The sequence below is a fragment of the Falco biarmicus genome, chromosome 9 (assembly GCF_023638135.1).
Source record: "Falco biarmicus isolate bFalBia1 chromosome 9, bFalBia1.pri, whole genome shotgun sequence".
Taxonomy (NCBI): Eukaryota; Metazoa; Chordata; class Aves; order Falconiformes; family Falconidae; genus Falco; species Falco biarmicus.
Genome location: NC_079296.1, coordinates 13,659,782 through 13,680,316, shown reverse-complemented (window position 1 = coordinate 13,680,316; position 20,535 = coordinate 13,659,782). Strand labels below are relative to the sequence as shown.

Here is a 20,535-nt window from a genome sequence, read left to right as displayed (position 1 = left end):
TGCTGCTAGCGCCATTCAAAAGCCAGCCCCACTCTCTGCCAACAGGTTTGCAGGCAAGCTCTCATTCTTTGAAAGCTTTTTTTAGTTTTATATGGAACCATCAAGTTGAACCATTAAAAAAAAAAGAAGCAACCTCCACAATCTGCTTCTGGCCTTGGAAGAGCTCTAATGCACTGATGTGAAGCTTGAGCAGCTTGGAGGCAGAAGAAATGAATGGTCTCTCTTGACAAACGCCTGAATTTGTACCACGCTCCCGTGCCTGCCTCTTCCGAGGCAGGTTCACGGGGAGGCAGCGTGTGCTGCTTCAGGCGCTTGCCCAGGCTGTGACCGTTGGGCCCCTCAACCCTCCTGTGCAGCCTTCCCTACAACTCTGCTGCTGGAACTGCCCTCCTACTGCCAGGCAGCTCCTGCCTCAGAGGCAAGTTCAGCTGGCTCCCAGTGCTTGCCCCACTGAGGGGCTCGGCTTTGCTGCTGCTTCAGGGGACTCTCCTCCACCAGGTTTTGTTTTCTCCTTAGAATTAGGGCTACAGCTCCCAGGCAGTGCCAGGCGATACCTCAACAGCTGCCAACTTACACAGGGGCACAAGATCTGGGATTCCATGTGTCTAACACACTCCTTACCAAAACAGGAGAAGGGGGAAGTGATAGAGAACAAGGAACCCTAGAATACAGGAATGCAAGACAAAAGCATGTTTATTAAGTGGCTTCCTTTTATTTACTTCTCCCATTTTTTTAAATAAATAAAACCTTCAGACATATACCAGTGAAACACACCATCCTTCAAAGTGCAGTTACATTTCCCCCCCACCCCCAAGAATCACATAAAGCTTTGTCAAGTAACTAAAACAATTCAAAAGGCGACCCTCAGTCCCTTCCCTGCACACTGCAGAAGAATGTGGGAAGTTTAAGATGCAAAGTATGAAACAAAACAACTTGTTCAGAGTCCAAAGAGTCTGTTACCGGCGTAAGTTAGTTACTGCGGGAGCCCAGGAAGGAACTAGGCCAATCACAGTCATGGGTGATGCATCAGAACTGCTCAGTCACTGCGGTGAAGCTGGCTGCCAGCAGCAGAGCCTGCGACAAGGGGTCGAGTCATTTTGCCCAAAGAGATGGAAACCCCTTCCCCCCGGCGGGCCCCTGGCCCAGGTGAAGCACCAGCACCAGCGGCCTCCCAGCATTAGAGTCCGCTTGTACTCCAAGCACACCAAGCAATAGGAGTGAGGGAATTTGAGGGCTGATGCTCGAGTCCCATCTGCAGCCCCTCTTTTCCGATGTCTTTAAGAATCTGTTCTAACCCAGGCCTGAGCAGGGTTAAGTCCTCTCAGGCTCATAGAAAATTGCTGCAACTAAGATTTAGCACCACTTAAACTACCATGATTTTGACCTCATCATTCTCATCAGCACGGTAGAAGAAGGGAATGCAGGGGTTTTCCAGCAGGGAGCCCAGCCTCTCCTGAGGGTTCTGGATTTCTCTGAGAAGCTGCATTATTTGCTTTGCTGTGGGGTCCTCTTGGCTTGACTGAGCAGCTTTACTGTCGGTAGGAGAGAAACTGGATGGATGAACAGCAGCCTCAAGTTCTGCTTCATCTAATAAATTCACATCTCGTAACCCTGTAAGGAACAGAGACAAGGCAGGCAGGTAACTCTTCCCATCCGTGCACAACACTGAGCCCTCGGGTTATTGCATCTCACAGAACTTCTCCCAGCTGCAGCTTACCTTCTCCATCAGTAGCGTTCAGTTCCATGCGCCTCTCCACTGCAAGTACACTGTCATGCTGGCTTGCCTGCAGCTCTGGGTTTTGGGCAGCTGTTACATACTTACTGTACCATTCATTTCTTTCCCTGACCAGACGCATCACTAAATCCTGCAGTTCCTGTAGTTTCATCTGCACCAAAGTAAAGAAAAGCCTATGAAACGGGCACACGCACGCTGTCCTGCCTCTGTCACGGGTTAGCAACTTCCAAGTTTAAGCTAGCTGAAGAACAACATGCGAAGGCTTGGACTGCACAAGTGCTCTCCAGGCCTGCCCTGCCTGGAGTAGTACTACAGAAGAGATGCCTTGCCTTCATCTCTTCCTTGTCCTGCGCCAGTCTGCTGATATACTCTTCCTTCTCCTGGTGACGCTGTTTGAGGATAGCCCTTTGACTCTGGTATAATGCAATATACTCCCCTGGAACACAAGACCAGGAGTGTTAACAAGACTGGGGTATGAGCCTTACGGTGAGCACAGAACTACATGGCATGAGGATGCAGCAAATCCAACCCTCGGCTGGAGATCGAGCTGAGGGGCCTGGTTAAACCACGACACCTTGTCAGGCAGCATGAACTGCTTAGTAGGTGGGCGGCTCCAGCTCCGAAAGCTGTTGGGGACCTTTTGTTCCCCAAATATATCATGCACTGAGCAAGCTTTAGCTTGTGCTGGTGTGACCTAAACATACCAATGGTGTCTGTTTCGCCAGACAGCTGTATGCAGCGGTGTTCTAACTCCTCTAGCCGTTCCTTCAGGTCAGCTTTCTCTTGCATCAGGTCTGTGAATCGGGACTGAACACAAAAATTGGAATCGATCACCTGCACCATTCACGTACAAAAAACACCCTCCATTCACATGGGTCTGAACAGAGGGAACAATGCCTGCTGCCTTTACAACTTGTCTCCAATCTGATGCTAAAACGGAACAGAGAGCAGAGAGCTAGCAAAGGTGTACAAAAGCAGCTCTGCATTTGGGGAAGCAGAAGGGCTGATGAAACAAAGTGCCTTTTAACCATCTCATTGCTGGGACAGCTGAGTATGACCAGAGCTGCGCTCCAAGACTGCAGACCACCTGCTTCCTCGCAGCAGGGTGCAGACATTTGGTCTGGTTTTCTTTAGAAGACCACCACAGGTCAGCGTTAGGCCCTTACACTCACAGTCTTTGGGGGCAGGGGATGGGAGGGGAGTTACTGCTGCAAGCTTTCCTGTGCCAAGACCAGCAGTGACAAGCTTTTTAGGAAGTAGCCTGTTATGGAACACCTTATTCCCTTACAGTTTGTCTGTGTGTGCTGTCAGCCTGGCAGCAGATCCAAACCTAGCTGAGCAGCGTAGCGCGGCTGAAAGCAGATGAGATCTTTTGCTTACCTGTAGCTTCTCCATGGCAGTTTTCAAAGCCTCGTGAACCTCCACCGGAACAGTATCCACAGTGGGACCTGGAAGGGACATGTGATGTGCTCATAAAACCTGCAGGTCACTTTCAAGAGAGGCGAGGGCCAGCAGGGGAGCTGTGCCTTCATATTCACACTGTCCCCAAACAGCACAACATTTTTACCTTCGCCCAGCATCATGTTATGTTGCTGCTCCTGCCTAAGAGCTGCTATTTGCTGCAGGAGGCTACTGCACTGCTCTTTCTGAGCAGCCAGCTGCTGCCTAGTATCTTCTCGTTCCTTTTCCATTTGGGATGTGGCAGATGTCAAGAAAGCAACCTAAGAAGAATTCCAGAGTATGTATGTTAGTGCTCCTCCTGCATGAAGCATGCTCAACTGTGCATCTCAGGACAGAGTAACATTTACACCACTTTATTTATGGATACGAAACCGAAGTGCTAAGTGACTGCCCTGGAACCAAGCCAGGCAGCAACTGCTGCATCTTTTCTCATGCCCAAGGAGTACAAATACACAGGTTAAATACTAGCTCCTGTGGTATCTGTTTGGTCACAGTGTCTTCCAAGTGTGACTGTACTTACAGAAAAATCTAGTAGGTATTCAACAACATTTCCAAATTGCCTTCCAAACTGAAGAGAACATCATCATCGAGCTACTCTACCAGCTGAGTTGTCTTCACAATTAAAGCCACTGCCAGGCTTCCAGCCTATCTTGCAAGGATGTTGCAGAAGTCTCTCAGTTTTTTGCCGCTATGTACAGGGAACTGTTAGACTGTGCCTCTGGTGGGAGGGATCACAGCAGATAAACAGCCTACTCCACACACTCAGTGCACCCTCTGGAATTTAACCTGCCTCCTTTTCTAGACATTTGTTTAGAACTAAAACCAAAGGCTTTTCAACTCGTTAAGACTCACCATTTCTTCATGGCTTTCAAACTTCTCTGGGATCACAAATGAAGATTTTGGGATTTCTTTGGTCATTGCTTCGCTTTCAACTCCGTCTCCTGTAAAAGGAGGCAGGTGAACAAGGAGGTAATAGCCCAGAGCCTGGCTCTACCTCCTCCCTGGAGACCAGCTGCAGCTACTCACCCTCTAGTCGGTGAAAACTCCTGTCATCCAGGTCTGCTTCTAACTGACTGATCTGGGCCTGCAGCTCTTTGTTTTCCTTAGCTACAGCTTCCAGACTTTCCTGCAAGAAAGCAGCAGAAAATCCCTGGAACTCGCACATGTAGTTCATCCGCAGGCCGTAGCCACACACACTTACACAAATCAGTGCTTCTGCTCTAGACAAGTATCATCCACCTGCATTGTACGGGGTGTAATCACAGAACAGCCCAGGCTGGAAGGGACTGTGAAAGATCATCTGGTCCAGCCTTTCGCTTAATTAATACCTAATCTAGTGAAGGACTTTTCCTCTTGTCTTTTCACTTGCCCCTTTTTGCTGTTACCTTGGTCTGCTGCAGCTCTTTCAGGTGCATTTCCACTGTCACCTTCCCCTGAACTTCCTCATGCTGCAGCCGATCCATAAGCTGTGTCTGAAGCAAGTACTGTTTGTGCAGTTCCTCCTTCTCGGCAGCCAGCTGCTGGTACGCCACAGTGTACTGCTGTAAGTGGCTGTAGTACTGGTCCCGCTGCTCCTGCAGACCCTGAGCCTCCTGGCTTTTCAGTTCCAGCTAATGTAACAAAATCGAACCATCGCATCAAACCATTTCTGCCAGAAAGGCTGATCCATGTGACATGATCCAAAATGTCAACATTGCCCAAGAGCCACCAACTAGGCAGGCAGCCACCATCTGCCCCCACATGCTGGTCCCCCACATCAGACAGCAGACGGTAGGGGAAGGCTCCCAGCTTGGTCATTACAGTATCAATTTCCATCCTTCCATCAAAGTGTGGAAAGTTGCCAGCAGTTTGCATAAACTGCTACGCACCTGCCCTGCCATTCCACCAGCCATTGCTTACCATCTCCTTGAGGTCTCCCAGGTTCTCCTGCAGCTGCCCAAGCTTCTTGGCCAGCTCTTTCTTTACGTGTTGCTCTGACTGTAGGGCACTTGTAACCTCCATGTTTTCGTTTGTCTGCAAGAGAAATGCCACCGTATAAGGAAACTGCCCCAACCACCATAAACACAGATTCTCAATGAACTGTTCATTCCTGATACAGCAAGGTGCCATCCCTTGTGTTATTCTGGGGTGTAACTAAGGGCCATAAATTGACTGTTCAGGGCAGTCAGTTAACTTACAGAAAGGTTCAGAAGATGGCAGAAAAACAAGGAAAGAGCCAGGGGAATCAGTGCTGGGACAGTGCCAGGAAGGCGCCTGGCACATCATACAGCCTGCCAGCTCCAAAGCAGATGGGTGGTATGAATATCCCAAAGAGCGCCATAGACATTCAAAGAATGGGCTAAAGGGCTAAAGAACAGCAGCTAGACCATGTGTCAGTTTGCAGGGTCTCAAAGGGGAAGCGTTACATTGAAAGAGGCAAGCAAGAGTACGGATTCAGCTCCAGGATGGACGAGAATGACAGCAGCAGGAGAGAAAACTACCGAGAACTTACTCCTTCAAGGGCAAATACAGGGGAACAGAAAATGGGCGTCGTCAAGGGTAGGAGGAATACTCTGAAAGAAACAGCCTGACTGCCAGGGGATGAGAGGGAAAAGGAAACTGCTCTGGACACAGTTTACCCACCCGAGCCACCTGAGGGAGCATGGCATTGCAGGGAACCTCCTGGCAGGGCAGTATGTATCACAGAAGATGGGGCATCCATAGCATCAGAGGACAAGAGATGGGTAACAGTTCTGCAGGCTTTTTACACCTGTGCTACAAAAGGATTGCACCACTTAGGGAAGCAGTAGGAAAAGATGCATGAAAGAGACATACCAGTTTGACAAAGCCATTCTGCAGCTCAGCCAGCTGTTCCTTCAGCTCCCGATTCTGGCTCAGTGCCCTACTGATTGTGGCCTTGTCACTCTGCATGTCCTCTAAGATCTGCTGTCTGTCCACAGACTCCTCGTTGAAGCGCTGCACCGCCTTCTCAAGCTCCAGCAGCCGCTCCTCCTGCTCCTGGTTGAGGTGGCTCAGCTGCTCATTGTCCCGGACCTGGGCCTGGTACTGCCAATGCAGTTCCTCCCTCTCTTGCTGCAGCCGCTGGATCTCCTCCTGCAGGCTCAGCTCAGCTGCTGTGGGCCCTGCCAGTGAGGAAGGCTCAATATCCATGGGCTTAACTGCTGAGGAAATGGAATCCAAAGCAGCTCAGTCAAAGGGCTCAATCCCTGCGTAGTACACATCACTATTACATATACAGAGCATAGCCCAAGCTACCTTCTGGGTCACAGAGCCCTGTATCACCAGCTGCAGAATCCAATCCTCGCCTCGGGGCACTGAGAGGAACTACAGAGCAAAACCACCCCACAACCAAGCACAGCACTCTGCCATGTGCTGCTAACTCCCTCACAGCCCTGGCGAGGGTATCCTGCCCTCCCAGACCCCTGGGCCAGAGAGGCTAACAGTACACTCAGGCAGATACTAAAGACATAAATAGTCTGCTTGTTAATTAGTTGAAGTTCACTTGCTGTTTCCCAGGATGAAAGATATCTTTGGTTCACCAGGCTTTGAGCTGCCTTCACAGCTTCAGAGCACCAGACCCACCTGCACCTCGTGTGTGCAAGTTCCTGCACAGCAAAGACAGAGTGAACCACCTGGTACTCGGCAATGTGAAGCCCCACTTTGGAAGCCCTACCTGATTTGCTCAATAGCTCTGTAACATTAGCTTCCAGCTCCCGAATTTGGGCCATATGCTCCTCCTTCTCATCTGCCATTGCATGGACCTGCAAGGCCACACAATAAAAGTTAAAACAACGTTCATGGTGCATTCACTCCTGCCTGTGTTTGTCTAAAGCAGCTGTGATGCTGCCCCTGGTGTTACCTGTTCAGAGAGCTGCTGCACCTGCTGCTGCCAAATGCTCTGCTCCTCCTTCAGTTTCTCTACATACTGATCTCTTTCTGCCTGGAGCTGGTGAACTGACTCCGAGAGCTGTTCAAAACAAAATAAAACACAAAGAAAATCACATTGGCTAAATAAATTTGGCAGTGACTGCTTCAGGGATAAAGCCTGAAGAAACCAGTGTCAACGCAAAGCTCAGGCTGCATTCTTCTGCCACACAAGTCTCTCCACAGACATTAAGATGTGGATGTCATTTCGTACAACCCCTTACCTGAGCAACCTGGGTTTCCAGGCCTGCCTTCTCCTCCAGCGCCACCTGCAACTGCTGCTTTGCATCCAGACTCCCTGCCTGATTTGAGAACTGCCAAGAAAAAACAAAAAGTTATGGCAAAATGTTAACACGCCACTTCTGCATAGCCTTTCCCCTGATAGCATCCTGCCACATGATCCATGTTGCAACCTTAAAGTGCTCCAACACACGGTGATGTTCAATGAAAAAAAAAAAAAGAAAAAAACAGGAGGGGGAGAAGGAGATTAAAATGAAAAAGCTTGGATTTTAGCCCTGTAAAACAGGCTGAACTAGACAGCTCCTCCCTACCAATTTTATATTCACTATTTGTTTGATTAAAACCTATTCTCTTAATTTAAAAATCTGGCTCAGAAACTTTGTGCATTTCCAGAGTCTGTATTACACAGCCAGATCAGATGGTATACAAGCTTGTGATTTTAAAAGTTGTCAAACACGTCAGGAATTTAAAGCCAATGTCTGGAGCATGTCAGTTGGCACACAGTACTTTTCCCAGAAGAGGAGCAGCTGCCTTTATTTCAAGGGTAACTTAAGCCACTGACTGGGGAGGAAGAAAAAAAAACAAAACCAAAAATAAACAAAAGAGCAGTTTCTTCCCTCACAGGCTCAGGTTCACACAAGCTTGCTCTCTGAACTGCTAACAGCTGGCTTCCTGAATTCCCTTCCTAACTGGCTGCTTCTCTTAACTTTCCCCAGCTGACCTTCGAGTTACCATTGTCCAATTCACCTTCTGCAAGGGTGGGTACAAACACCACCCCTATTCAACTGGCTTCTCAGTGAGACCACGAGACAGCTGCATAACCAAAATGCCAAACAGATAGAAAGCAGGAAAAGCCATTGTTTTGTCACGCCCTGTATGTTCAGTCACCCTCTCATATTGTACAACATTCTTTTCGCAGACCAGTGTCACAACAGCTTTCAGTCTACTGCTCCAGCTCCTTCAAACAGACCTTCTGTTCCTCAGAGGCCTCGCTGAAGGCCTTTGACCAAGAGGATGCCTCGATGAGGTTTTGTGCCTTCCTTTCAGAACAAGAGTTAAGCCTTGCCCCCACTCTCAGGAGCAAAGTCTTACAACGGTCAGTGCGATCTACCCTCACAGCCTGGAAGCAGTATGGTCACCTGTTGGATCATCAGTTCAGCCATTTCCAGTTTCTTACGCAAATCCTCCATATCCAACTCCTTGGCTGAGATCTTGGAAACCAGGCAGCGAATCTTCTCTGACAGCTCCGAATTCTGCTGCTTTATTTCTTCACTACTTTTGCTGAAACAAACCAAGATTAAAGCAGCATCACTGTATGTACTATGGGTCTGGTCAAGTACATGTCATACATTTACAATCCAGCTATATGTAACAGTAAGAATCACAGAAACATCACATCCAGTCACTTTTTTTAAGTTGAATATCCAGCCTCCCAAGTCACCACCTGTGGTGCATGCCCCTTGTGATGTTTTGTGGCTCTACCGCGAAGAGCAGTGTTACTCTGCAGTAACAAGCAGCAAATGGACCTACCTCTGTTTGTACAGCTCCAGTTTCAGGTCTTCTCGCTCCTTCATTAACTCTTCATTACGCTGGAGAAAAAAAGAAATGACTGATTCAGCTGCAGACTTCAGCAAAATACTTCACCTTTAGCACATCAGCTGAAGTGGAAAGCATCAGAACTTTGGCAAAATCCTTCAGGACAGGTTTGCTTAGAACCTCCTGAATTTGCCAGGAATAAATCTGCTCAGCCTTTTCAAACGCGATGCTACTAACTGAACGTGAGGTCGTTTCTGCAGACTTCTGGATTAATATCAATACTGAAGTGTCTGCCTGATGGAGACCCTCCTGAGACAAGGTCTCGGTGGCGCTTCTGTTGCGTGGAGCTGGCAAGACTAATGAAGTAAGGTGCCGGATCTGAAGACAGCAACTGGACCATATGATTAGTGGTCACAGAAACCTGAATGAACTTTGCTTTGACCATGGAGAATACAGGGCTTTACAAGGTTAATTAACAATTAACAATGTTACTTTCTGCCTCTTCTCTGAGCAGGGACTACAGACTTTGCATTAGTGGACGGACAACCAAAGGCAGGGCTGCTGGCGAAGCATAAGCAGAGGTGACTCTTACCTTCTCTGCCTGTTTTTGCTGCAGAGAGACGGAGGCCAAAGTACGTTCCAGCTCCAATACCCTCTGGCGAGATGAACGTAAACGAGCAGCAAAGCTCTCGGCTTCTCCTGAACAAGTCAGAACAGAGTGAGTTGAGGCTGGACCACAAAGAGCTTTTTGGAACTGCTAAACAGCACTTTCTACTTTGTCAACAAGCTCTTAAGGCAGCGCAGAGCTTTGTAAGTCAGTAGACCTGGTTCCGCCCCTGGCTCTACAGGTGGTTCACTAGCAGCTCTGGGCAGTAAAGCTCTCTGTAACTACCATCCTCACTCTGAGGGAGATGATGAAACTGCCGCTGCAGAATAGGCAATATGTTGGTTGGGATCTTTCTTTCTAATAGAAGAAGTTGCTCAAACTTGGTGCAGAATGAAGGGCTTGGTAAAACCTACCTTTACACGATAGCTGTGTGGGAGGGAGGGTGGAGAAAAGGGAACTACGTTTTAAAAGGATCAGAAGAAAGTCAGAAAGGAACAGCCTGGGGTAGTCGCCGGGGCTGAACAGGGCTGACAAGGCTTTAGCGATGCACAAAAGAACCTCAACTGCCATGGGATCAACATGCTCCCACTTGGGGGCAGCTCTGGCGACAGAGGCAGCGATGGTGCCAAGTATTGCCCACCGAGGAGTCGGCCACTGCTGTGAGCTGGCTGCCAGCAACTGTCATGCCTCTGGCTTGAAATTCACACTTTGACCAACAGCTTGAGCTGGAGTGCTCACAGTCAATTACCTGATTTCTGCCGTGCAGCTTGCTGAGTATGTGCAAGTGCCGCCTGCAACTCAGACTTCTCAGAAACTAGAATTCCAATAGTCTGGATATGAACCTTTGGGAAAGGAAAATCGGCTCAGCACAAAACTTCTTTGCTTGTAATTGCAACATCACTGTTGCCACAAAAGGCTAACCCAGTAAAGGTAAAGAGCTCGTGCAGTTAAGTACAGTCTGGCTGACTCCCAGTTTTCCTGAAGGAACGCGCTCGTGGCTTCCCGAGTAAAGACTACGAATGGTCAGTAATCCAGAGAACAGCAGAAGGCAGGCAGTATGACTGTAATGGAGGCTCTGCCTCACCTGTAGCTGTTCCCTCAGCGCGGCTTGCTCTTTAGAAAATTTCTTTTCCAGCTCCTTCTTCTCCTGTATAAACAAATGATGTCTATTTAGCACAAAAATGTAGATAGGTAACCCTTGTTTTCTGTCAAACTAAAAAAGCAGTGATACATTGGTAGTACTTCCAGCATCGAAACGACAGCAGTATTTTTAAAGACATACTTCAGCCTTGCCTTATTTGAACGACTTCATTATTCATCCATCCTAGAATGGCAGTAACAGCACAGCACAATCACTGCTAGCATAAATACAGTAGTGTTTGGATGCAAGCTACTGGCAAGGACTTGTATTCTCCTGCCTCCACCACAATCCTCTAAGACAGGAGTATTTAAACGTTCGCTTTTAGCATTCTTATTTTGACATCTGCCAGGCGGGCCTAACGCATGAAGTCAAAATATTCAACCCTACGCTGCAAATGAAACTGAATCTAACACAAGACAAGACCACACATGCCTGTGCCACAGCCCACTACACTCTCTACTGCGCCAAGAAAGAGACACTATTTTTCTGCCTGTCCAAAAACAGGACACACTTTACCTTCTCCAGCTGATCCACTGCCTCCTGGCTCTGCTCTTTCTGTGGAAGAAAAGCGATGCACCAGTATCAAGAGAAAAGATTCTCATACATCTGAAACACATTTTCACTTCAACAAAGTAGGATACATGCCCAATTCATGCAAACAGAATTTCCACTGCCCTTTCTGTAAAGGACTAGGAAGTTCATCTTAGCTATTAAAAATAAGAGATCTGGAGCTGCCTTCACTAATGTACTTTATATGCCAGGCATGTTTTTCATCGCTCAGTAGATTGCCACAGTTGTTCTCCAACACCGCTGCTGAAACCCCTCCATGTCTACATCTGAGCATCTACCACCTTCAGTTAAACTCGCACCCCCACATCTGTGCAACTGATCACAGTAATCCTGGTGTATTGGGATGACTGCCAGAAATGCTGGGTTTTTTTTAAAAACACCACCAATAAAAAAAAACCCACAACCAAAAAACCCAGACAAAAACGTAGTCTTTTCCTTTAACTGAGACCTCAGACCTTTATTCCACTGAAGAACTGGCCTTAAGTCATGCAGAGCCGCACTTGTGTTGGCACACTTCTGCAGGAGGTGGTATGAGAGAGCTGAAGCCAGATACAAAGAAAAGGGGTAATTCTGTCCTAGCCCATTTCCATCTTAGCGGTGAAGTATTTGGAGATTTGTTGTCCGTAGGTAATGCACCTTTAGATATGAGGTGAAGGAGACAAAGGTGGCCGCTGCCTACCCAGGCTGCCACACAACTGTGCTGCTGTGTTTGCTATTTGCTTCTTGGCTTCCTGACAGCTTCTTCACAGATGCCTCGTAACTAACTACATAAGCAGGAGGACTTTTTTGCCTTCCCAAAAAACAAGCATTGTCCAAGCTCTCTTTCTTTACTACTACTACTACTACTTCAATGCATTTTGAAAGGTGACTACAGATGGAAGAGCGATGAGCGAGAGGTTTTCATTCTAGCAATGCCCATGCACAACATAACCAGCAAAAGCAAAGGCAAGACCACAAATGCAGCAAAGGCCCTACACAGTTGCAGGCAAGCATAAAAGCAGGCACACAAGGAGAGGCTTGGGTGGGCAATGCACTATGCCAAGTTCCTCTGCAGCCCAGCTAAGACACAAAAAGAAACAGAATGGAACAAAAATAACCCAAACCCCAAAACCAAACAACAAGGGGGGGTCACGGGGTACACCGGGAAATGCTGAACTTTGCAAAAAGTGTACTTTTACAGAGGAACACAATGGGGAAAAGCATTTCACACAAGAAAGGCTCTTGTCAGACTGAAACAAGTCCACTTGGCTGCATTTCTTGCAGCGTTAAAGCTGAAGGCTCAAAAGCAGCAGCGGGAATCCATGCAGGTCACAGTTCACTCATCGTGCCAAGGGAAGCTGAGGATATGATCAGAAACCAGCCCCAGACCCTCTCAGAGACCTACTGCTCCCACTCTGCCGATATCGTTAGACCAGCAGCACCACCTTCAGAAACAGGTTTTCACACTGCTGCCAGCACCAGAATTCTGTATTTCAAGGATTCGGACAGGCGCAGAAATAGCTGTTTTATCAGGATGCTTATCATCCAGGGAAAGCCTGATGAGATCAGCAGAGCACACTTAAATGGAAACGACAAAACTCTGTTTCTTGTTCCTCAGTTGAGCCAATACATTCACCAGCGGCCTTAGACTTTGAGCCCCTTAACAGGTTTTCCGTGCAGCTCATTTTGTTCCCTACAGAGTGCTGTGTAAGCAGCCTTCCTTGTGGCACTAGGAGAGAACCCATAACTTTGCAGACACCCAAAGAGCTTGGAGGAGCAGCAAGCACCATGTCAGACTGGTTGGTTGGATTGTTTCTTACCAATTCCTCTATCTTTGTAACGAGCTGTTTGTTAGTTAGATTGCTGGAATCCAGGGCTACTGCCAGCTCCTGGTAACGTGTCTGATGGGCACATGCAGACAGGAGAAAAAGGAAGGAGCCGAAGAGGAGGAGGGGAGGAAAAAAGCAGTAATTAAAAAGGACAGAAAAATAAATCCTATCAAACTGTGATAATCAGATTCTCCAAACAAAACAAAAATCTACCGTTTCAACAAAAGCAGCTGAGACATCAACATATTTTATCCATTCTGCCAAGGCTTCATTTTGACGTAAAAGTGACTCAGAAATAAGAACGGCAGTTGAACAGAAGCCAGATTATCCCCAGTCCCCAAACTGGAAACACCTCCGATACCTGCCTCCCACTGTTGATCACAACTACCCGATGATAGCACAAGACAACACCAGACAGCAATGAACGTGAACTGTGCATTCAATTAGGTCTCGCTAACACTGCTGAAAGCAGAGTCCCAGTCAGTTACCAACAGTAGCAAATAAGAAAGGCGGGGGGTGGGGGAGTGGGGGGGGCGAGGTGTAGAGATAAGACTGAGAACAACTTACTTCCATTTCCTTAATATTTGTGGAAGAAACAGCACTTTCTCCATTCACATATGATGTAGACTACAAGCAAAGCAGTCAAGTCAGCCAGTTTTATTCCCCAAGGCAACAAGTCACTACTACGTAAGAAGTGACAACCCTAATAACACTCCTTATAGCACCTTTCACTCCAAATTACCACACACAGAAAACATACTTTTCCGGGTAAGGACAGATGCAGACTCCCTCTGCCACAAGCTAATGTGAATGATGCAGGTTGATTTCCGATTCTTTTCCACTAAATCAAGAATACATCTTTCCATGAATACATGCTGTCCATTCATCCCACTCAGCTTTTCTTCCTACTGCTGAAAGTTTGCGTTCTAAACCAGGATTTTTTTGCTTCTCAATGCTTAAATATCATACTGTTTAGTAGGATGACTGCAGACACCTCTGAGATTGAAGAGTGTTTTCTTGAGCTGACTGCTTAAAGCTCCACATCAAATATCAAGAGAATTAATAGGACAATTGGATCAAAACGAGGCCGTACCTGAGAAACCAGGCCATTGAGTTGTTCAGACAACTGGCGGAGACTTTCTGTTGATGATAAAGACCTGGGAACAAAAGAAGACCTTCTGATGACAATTTCTCCCAGAGAACTGCCCCAATCAGAACAGCACTGGGGAGGTATAAAGCCTTGATTTATTGGGATCCTGTTGCAAAGCTGTTTGATAAACACACACAGACACTCACCTGTTCTCATCCAAAGCATTTTTATGATCCTCAGCTTCATGAATCTGTGGATTGAAACACAAAAACTTACAAGCCTGTAAAAGAAGATGGGAGTCACATTGGTGAATGTTGTCACTAAGACTTGATTACATCTGGGCTCAGATTCCACAGTAGCAGTAATTACTGTTTCCCAGAGAAACATGAGCTTAAAACCACCACCTCAGTCCTGGCTTACACATAATTTCTGAGCGCTGTGAGCCCAGGTTTCCTGGAATGGAGAAACACTAAACGGTACAGGCTTTATGTGTGCTGTTACTATTTACCAGCATAATCAACACTTCGCTTTGCTGGAAAAAAACTGAACTGAATCTTTAAGTACCGAAAGGAAACACAGATTGATCTAACTGGAGACCTGTCTTATTAAGGGTACTCCCTGCTAACAGGAGAGAAAGGGAAAGAAAACAGCTCTGGAAAATGCAGGGGCACGTGCATGCTAGTGCTCTCTCTGCTCTCACAGAACATGACTAGATGCAGAGTGGAGAATGTAGTGTTTTTAACTGGAGAAAATCTGAACTAGTCGTCTCATATTTATGAAGATCATCTTTCTCAAAAAAACCATGCTATCACAAACCAATATTCAATGATTCAATAACAATAGTCATGATAATTCACAAACCTGTGTCAGCTGCACGCTCCCAGGAGCGGACAGAACAGAACGACAATTAGGTAGACTGTCGCTGTTCGATAGCACAGGGACATTGGGAGCAAGCTGTTCAGCGCTACGAGTGGCAACATCACTGTCAAAGTATGCCTGTCACAAAACACATCGCAGGATTACAGCCTTCATGCAAAATGAACAAACGCACGTCAAGACGTCACCTTGTGATCTGCCTGTGAAAACTAGATGTAAACAATCAATCATGTAAAAACATGTGGAAGGGAACCTGTGTTCTCCCCAGAGCAAACAGGTGACTGCGTCAACCCACAAACAAACACTGTCCCAGACCTGTGCCCTCTCAGAGCCAGTCTGAAGAACCAGCGTCCCATCATCAAACTCCCTGCTTTAACATGGGGCAGTAACATCACCCAACTCTTCAAGTTCACACTCTAGATTAATGGCAAAGGACACACCAAGAAGCGAGCGAGGGCCAAGCCAGATGGTGGCCACTCTGCTCTGAAAAGCGCTACCTTCAGGACGTATCTGGGGAAAACAGAGGTCGCTGGATGCAGATTACGACAGAAAAGAACAGGTCAGTGACTACCTGAAAACTGGTAGGTTTTTGAGTCAAACTCAAACGCTCCCTGTAAATCTTGGTGAAATGTGCGGCACGCTATGAACCACAAGTTTAGAAGGAGGACATTTACCAACAGGCCAAACTCAGCGTGGCTGGGAGCAGGTGCCAGTGGCCCTCATGGAGCTATGAATCCCATGACTAGAAGGAACTAAACAGAAAAGGGCCAAAAACCTGTTTCTGGGCAGCAATGCAAGTTCTCATCCAGCCTTCGTGGGAGGACGAACAGCATCTGATGACACCTCTACCCACAGTGAACCCGACAACTTCATTTATCTTGTACAGCATCAGAGAGCCATGAAGACCCAGAGCAGTGCTCTAGCGTTTCATGGCAATTTATTTCATCATCCAGCTCTGCCAAGCCATAATTTAACACCACTACAAAACAAACGAGATAATCGTTTTCAACATTCAACCCCCCAATGTATCACAGCTCTTTGCAATGCCACCTGCAAGGGTTCCCTCCTACTTCAGTCACTTCCTTCTTGGCACTTCACAGGGAACCAGAAATCTCTCTCTTGGCATTCCCCGTCTACCTGCTCAGCACTTTTCTCGTGAATCAAGCAGCAAGAATACGGTAATGGTGAAGACATCTTAGGAAAGCAATAAAGTGGAAGACTGCAGAGGGAAACAAACAGAATTTTCTCCGTTTCTTTTTCGCAGGACAGATACTTGTGCTCTCAAGGGAAAACGTATGTTAGGTGCTCCTAGGAAGGTCAGGAATTCCCTTACTTCTTCCAGCTACAGGTCACCTCACCCTTATTGGTTCAAACACTCCTCAATATGAAACATCAGACGGACAAGAGGAATGCCTTCACCAGTACATGTCAAAAATGTTTCCTTCATTTCTTCTGGTCCAGACATTCTGTTTGCTTAATGCTTCAAGATGCAAAAAACAGTAATGTGCCTTAACCACAAGACCTTCCTTCTTCCTCCACCGTCAGTTTTGAAATTTAAAAAAACCCCAACAACTCAATAAACTATTTGAACAGCTGGATTTTTTGGAATCAGAGAGAATTAGGAACAAGACACTTCTCAAGAAATTATGCATCGTGAGGTTCTAATAACATAGCAAAAAAAAGTAATTCTGCTCAGCTTGGCACGCCATGCTTGATCCATTTGCTTTCGCACACGGAGTCCCATTTTGCTGGGCTTTCTGTGTTTCACAGCCAAGAAAGCTGAAGTGGCTGAGATGGGAAGGGTCTGCCTCGCATGAAGACACCAATGGCAGCAGAAGCTCATGCCAACAATCAGCTTTTCTGCCCTATTAGCGTCAAGTGAGCTTCTGAACAGCATTTTCCTGACGCAGGATTAGTACAAGACGGCAACTGGAAAAAGAAACCTTTCATGCCATATTGCAATTCACGATCAGTTTTCAAATTATTTCTGAAACCCCAGACACAACAGTCCACATAACAGCCAATCAGATCAAAATGTATCTCTCCGTGCTAAGAAAACGAGAGCGGGGAGAAAACTGGGAAAACAAGAAGGAACAGAATTCTCCTTTTTCAGAGCAGGACTAAAAGTGCAGACCCAGGTAGGCCTTCACCGCAAGACCAAATGCCAGCTCAGCAACAGCACTGGACCACCCATCTTCACCTCACCCTCCAGTGTGAAACCAGCCTCTTTCTCTGTGGTCTAACTTAAAATGAGCTTACGAGCATTCACTGAAAATAATCCCCGTGACACGAGCAAAACTCCAGTCAAAATACATGCTTTCTGATGCTAGGCAGGCACACCCAGCACCCTCAGAGCTAACGGTATGTCACGTCACTCGGGTTCTACCGGTACGCAACCTACACGTACAAGCTCCAGCTGGAGGGACTTTCAGCTTTTCACCCTGTCTGCTGAACAGAACGGCTGCTGTATTATCACACAAAAAAAGGAGAAAAGGAATACAAAGGCAAACCAGAGTGAACTCCATTCCGTCTTGCAGGTTTCACTGCATCTAACTGGTACTCCTGGTGATTACTATAGTTACGCTTATTGATAAAAGACGCACGGATATGTAGTAAATAGGAGTTACTTTACGACAACTGAACTGAAACAATGGTAGGAAAATAAGCTACCAAAATGATGCAAGTGGAACGAAAATCAGAGCTTTGCTACAGCAACAGTGGAAGACAATTCTGGGCTACCAAATGTGACTTCCCTGAGCTTCTATCACAATTTGATCAAGCCTTACATTTAAATAAACTGCCTGAAAAGAATTTTTTTTAAAAGGCTGGGGTTTTATGTTTGTGCCTGAACACGTTTCTACTGCTTATTGGCATAGTTCCTGCCCTTTCCTCTTCAGAAGCCTGGCAACATGAAGACGCTAAAGCCTGTAAACGCTTGACTCAAAGGATCTGACTTCCTGCCCAAACCTATTTAAACCCAGTACTGGAACTTGCCAGACTGTACATCCCCTGCGCAAGTTTCATCGCCTGCTGTAAAACGGGTTGGCAGGAATAACTAGACAGCTTCCTCAGGGCAGCTGCTTGCCTGGAGATCAGCAGAGTCATGCCCTTCCGAAACAAGGCCCTAGGAAATACAGCAACGACACGCACAGCGGGAGAAATACAGACTAAGAAAAAACTGCCTCTCCCTACTGCACTTGCCCTCAGCAGCTCAGTTAGTTTATCGCCTCACCCCACATTCCTCCTTTTCCTCAAAGCTCAGCTGTCTCGAGGAAGAGGTTTTGACAAGGTTCACTTTTTCACACGTTAAGTTTGACACAAACCAGAAGGGCACAAGCACTTTACGAGCAATGGAAACGCATGCTAACAACTAGCTCCATGTTAATAAGAACAGCAACAGAACTCAAGCAACTGACAGCGGGTATGTCAGGACAAGGCTCCACCCAAGAAATCGAGGTCAGTGTAAACAGAACCTGAAGCATGCAGTAGGGAGAGCGAGTCACTGCGAGGGACACGAGCACTGCCTCACCTTCCTCTTGTCCAATGAGGGTATGGCTACCCCATTGGAGCGCTTCAGGTCTGACACCAGCACCTTCAGAATGTTCTGAATCTGAAGGAGGTGAAAGAAAAGGGGAAACGGCTCAGAAAAGGACAGAGAGAAAGTGTCAATCGAAGGGAGCCAAAGAAACCGGCATCCTCCAGCTGGGCAGGAGCACACAGCTCAAAGCAGCAGCTCTGGGCACACCCAGGGCTGCGTGACAGCACTGCATGATCCCACACGGCTTTGGCACGTACCCTGAGCTCTAGTGTGCACCTTCCAGCAGCGGTAGCTGCTAACTATTGTGGCACGCTTCGCGTGCTGGCGATACAGGCAGCTGCGCCAGTCATCTATTACACCCGCATAACCATTTCCCGGCTCTAGTCACGTTGTTCAGAAAACCAGAGAACAAGGAGGTAGCAAATGAGCTGGGACAAAGACCGAGGCACTCACATTCTCTGGAGGCTGCTGGTCATCGCCCGTGGGTGTCTCGGGCCGACAGTCATCTTTAGTTTTGCGTTTTTTCTTAGTTCCTGCAGCTGCTCCAGGGCTATTTTTCTGCTGATACTCCTTCAGCTGTGAAAAATAATAATAATAATCTGTAATCCAAACAGAATATGCCTTCTGTGAGAATGACGTCAACCCCCCAGCCCCAACTCCACTGGGCAAAAAGACCAAGCGTAAGGACAAGAGAAATGCTCTTCAATGAGTTTGTCACCCGGGGGGAAGAAAAATAAAAATCAAAACACGTCCAAAAAAAAGGCTAAAGTAAGATCTAATGTGACGAGTTTACGACAAGAGGCTCAGAGCTGCAAACGTTCCACTTCTGCATACAGCTAAGAGTTTTTGGGAAACGACTTGATACTCCATCCTGCAACTAAAAGGAGATGAAAAGAAGTATCTTGGGGTGGGGTTTTTTTAGCGTTATAACTAAGAGCATTGAGGAAAAATGAATAAAGGGCAATTAAATCTGAACATTAAGTGAAACATCAACACCTGACAGTAAGATCTCCCACTCTGTGAAAGACTTTGAGAAGGAAAAGTACAACCCTTACAGACAAATGCCATGTTAATACAAGCAGCGTAGTCACTGTGAACTAAGGGCAGAAGCAACCTACAACGGATTTTTCAATCACACCCACTTCACCCCGGAAAAGCTAGTCTGATAAGCCATTCGCTTGATTTCGGCTAGGTCTTCCGAGCCGAATCGTTCGTGCTCCAGCAGGGTGAAGCCCCCAGCCAAGCAAGCCCCAGGCAGTTCGGTCAACTGCCCCTTTCCCCAGCCCGCAGCCCGGGCCGCGCCTCGGCCTCCAGGTGGGGAAAGAAGGACCCATTATTGGCAGAATTCCAAAATGGAAGCCCGAACCGCTCCGGGACACTTTCCCCTACCTAGGACTTTTACATGTGTCGGCCGGGGAGAAAATCAAGGTGGGGAAATCAGTAAAATGAGACCAAAAAACCCCCAAAAAGGGTGTGGGGGAGGCCAGGGGCAGGGGAAACCGCCAAACCGAACCCCGCAGACCCACGGCCTCAGCGGCCCAGGCCCGGCCTTCTCCCAGCCGCCTCCCCCGGGCCACGGGCGGCCGCCAGCCAGGAAGCTCGGCCCCAGCGCCGGACACCGGGGGCTACCGGCAGCGCCTCCACAGCACGGCCCGCAGCGAGCGGTACGGCAGCGACCGGGCCGGGCCCGCGCCCCTCGGGTAAGGCCAGCTCGGCTCGGCTCGGCTCGGCCCGGCGTCCTCGCTCCACTCCACGCGGCGACCGCGCAACACGGTACCGCCGGCCCGGCCTGGCCTAACCCGGACCCCGCCGCCCCTCACCTTCTTCTTGGCCGCCGCCAGCCTGCTCTGCCTGCTGCTGTCCGCCATATCCGCCCCGCGCCAGAGCCACGTCAGCTTCGTCTACTAGAGGAGGGAGCAGCAGCCAGGGCCCGCCCAGCCTGCGCTGCCGCCCTGGAGGCCCGGCCCATCGCCGGGCTCCGCCTCATCGCCGGGCTCCGCCCGCTCCGG

At 47.9% G+C, this 20,535-nt stretch overlaps 1 protein-coding gene across 9 annotated transcripts; it reads right to left on the bottom strand.

Moving 5' to 3' along the window:
- Positions 1–690: 690 nt before the first annotated feature.
- Positions 691–20,487, bottom strand: LOC130154646 (golgin subfamily A member 2-like). Of its 9 annotated transcripts, none has more exons than XM_056350867.1 (27): positions 20,347–20,487; positions 18,980–19,102; positions 14,974–15,108; positions 14,319–14,362; positions 14,116–14,179; positions 13,590–13,649; positions 13,014–13,094; positions 11,161–11,199; positions 10,588–10,650; positions 10,252–10,345; positions 9,489–9,595; positions 8,891–8,949; positions 8,500–8,641; positions 7,345–7,434; positions 7,056–7,163; positions 6,870–6,957; positions 6,011–6,357; positions 5,096–5,209; positions 4,582–4,806; positions 4,223–4,322; positions 4,049–4,137; positions 3,303–3,456; positions 3,116–3,183; positions 2,440–2,542; positions 2,065–2,171; positions 1,718–1,886; positions 691–1,611 (listed from the first exon to the last, which is right to left on the bottom strand). In XM_056350867.1, exons 1-27 carry the CDS (start codon positions 20,392–20,394, stop codon positions 1,364–1,366), a joined length of 3,069 nt encoding a protein of 1,022 aa, XP_056206842.1. In that variant the 5' UTR covers positions 20,395–20,487; the 3' UTR covers positions 691–1,363. The 9 variants fall into 9 exon arrangements, with proteins under 9 accessions (XP_056206842.1, XP_056206843.1, XP_056206844.1 ...); XM_056350868.1 differs by having other exon boundaries at positions 6,011–6,354; XM_056350869.1 differs by having other exon boundaries at positions 6,011–6,318.
- Between the last annotated feature and the right edge of the window lie 48 nt (positions 20,488–20,535).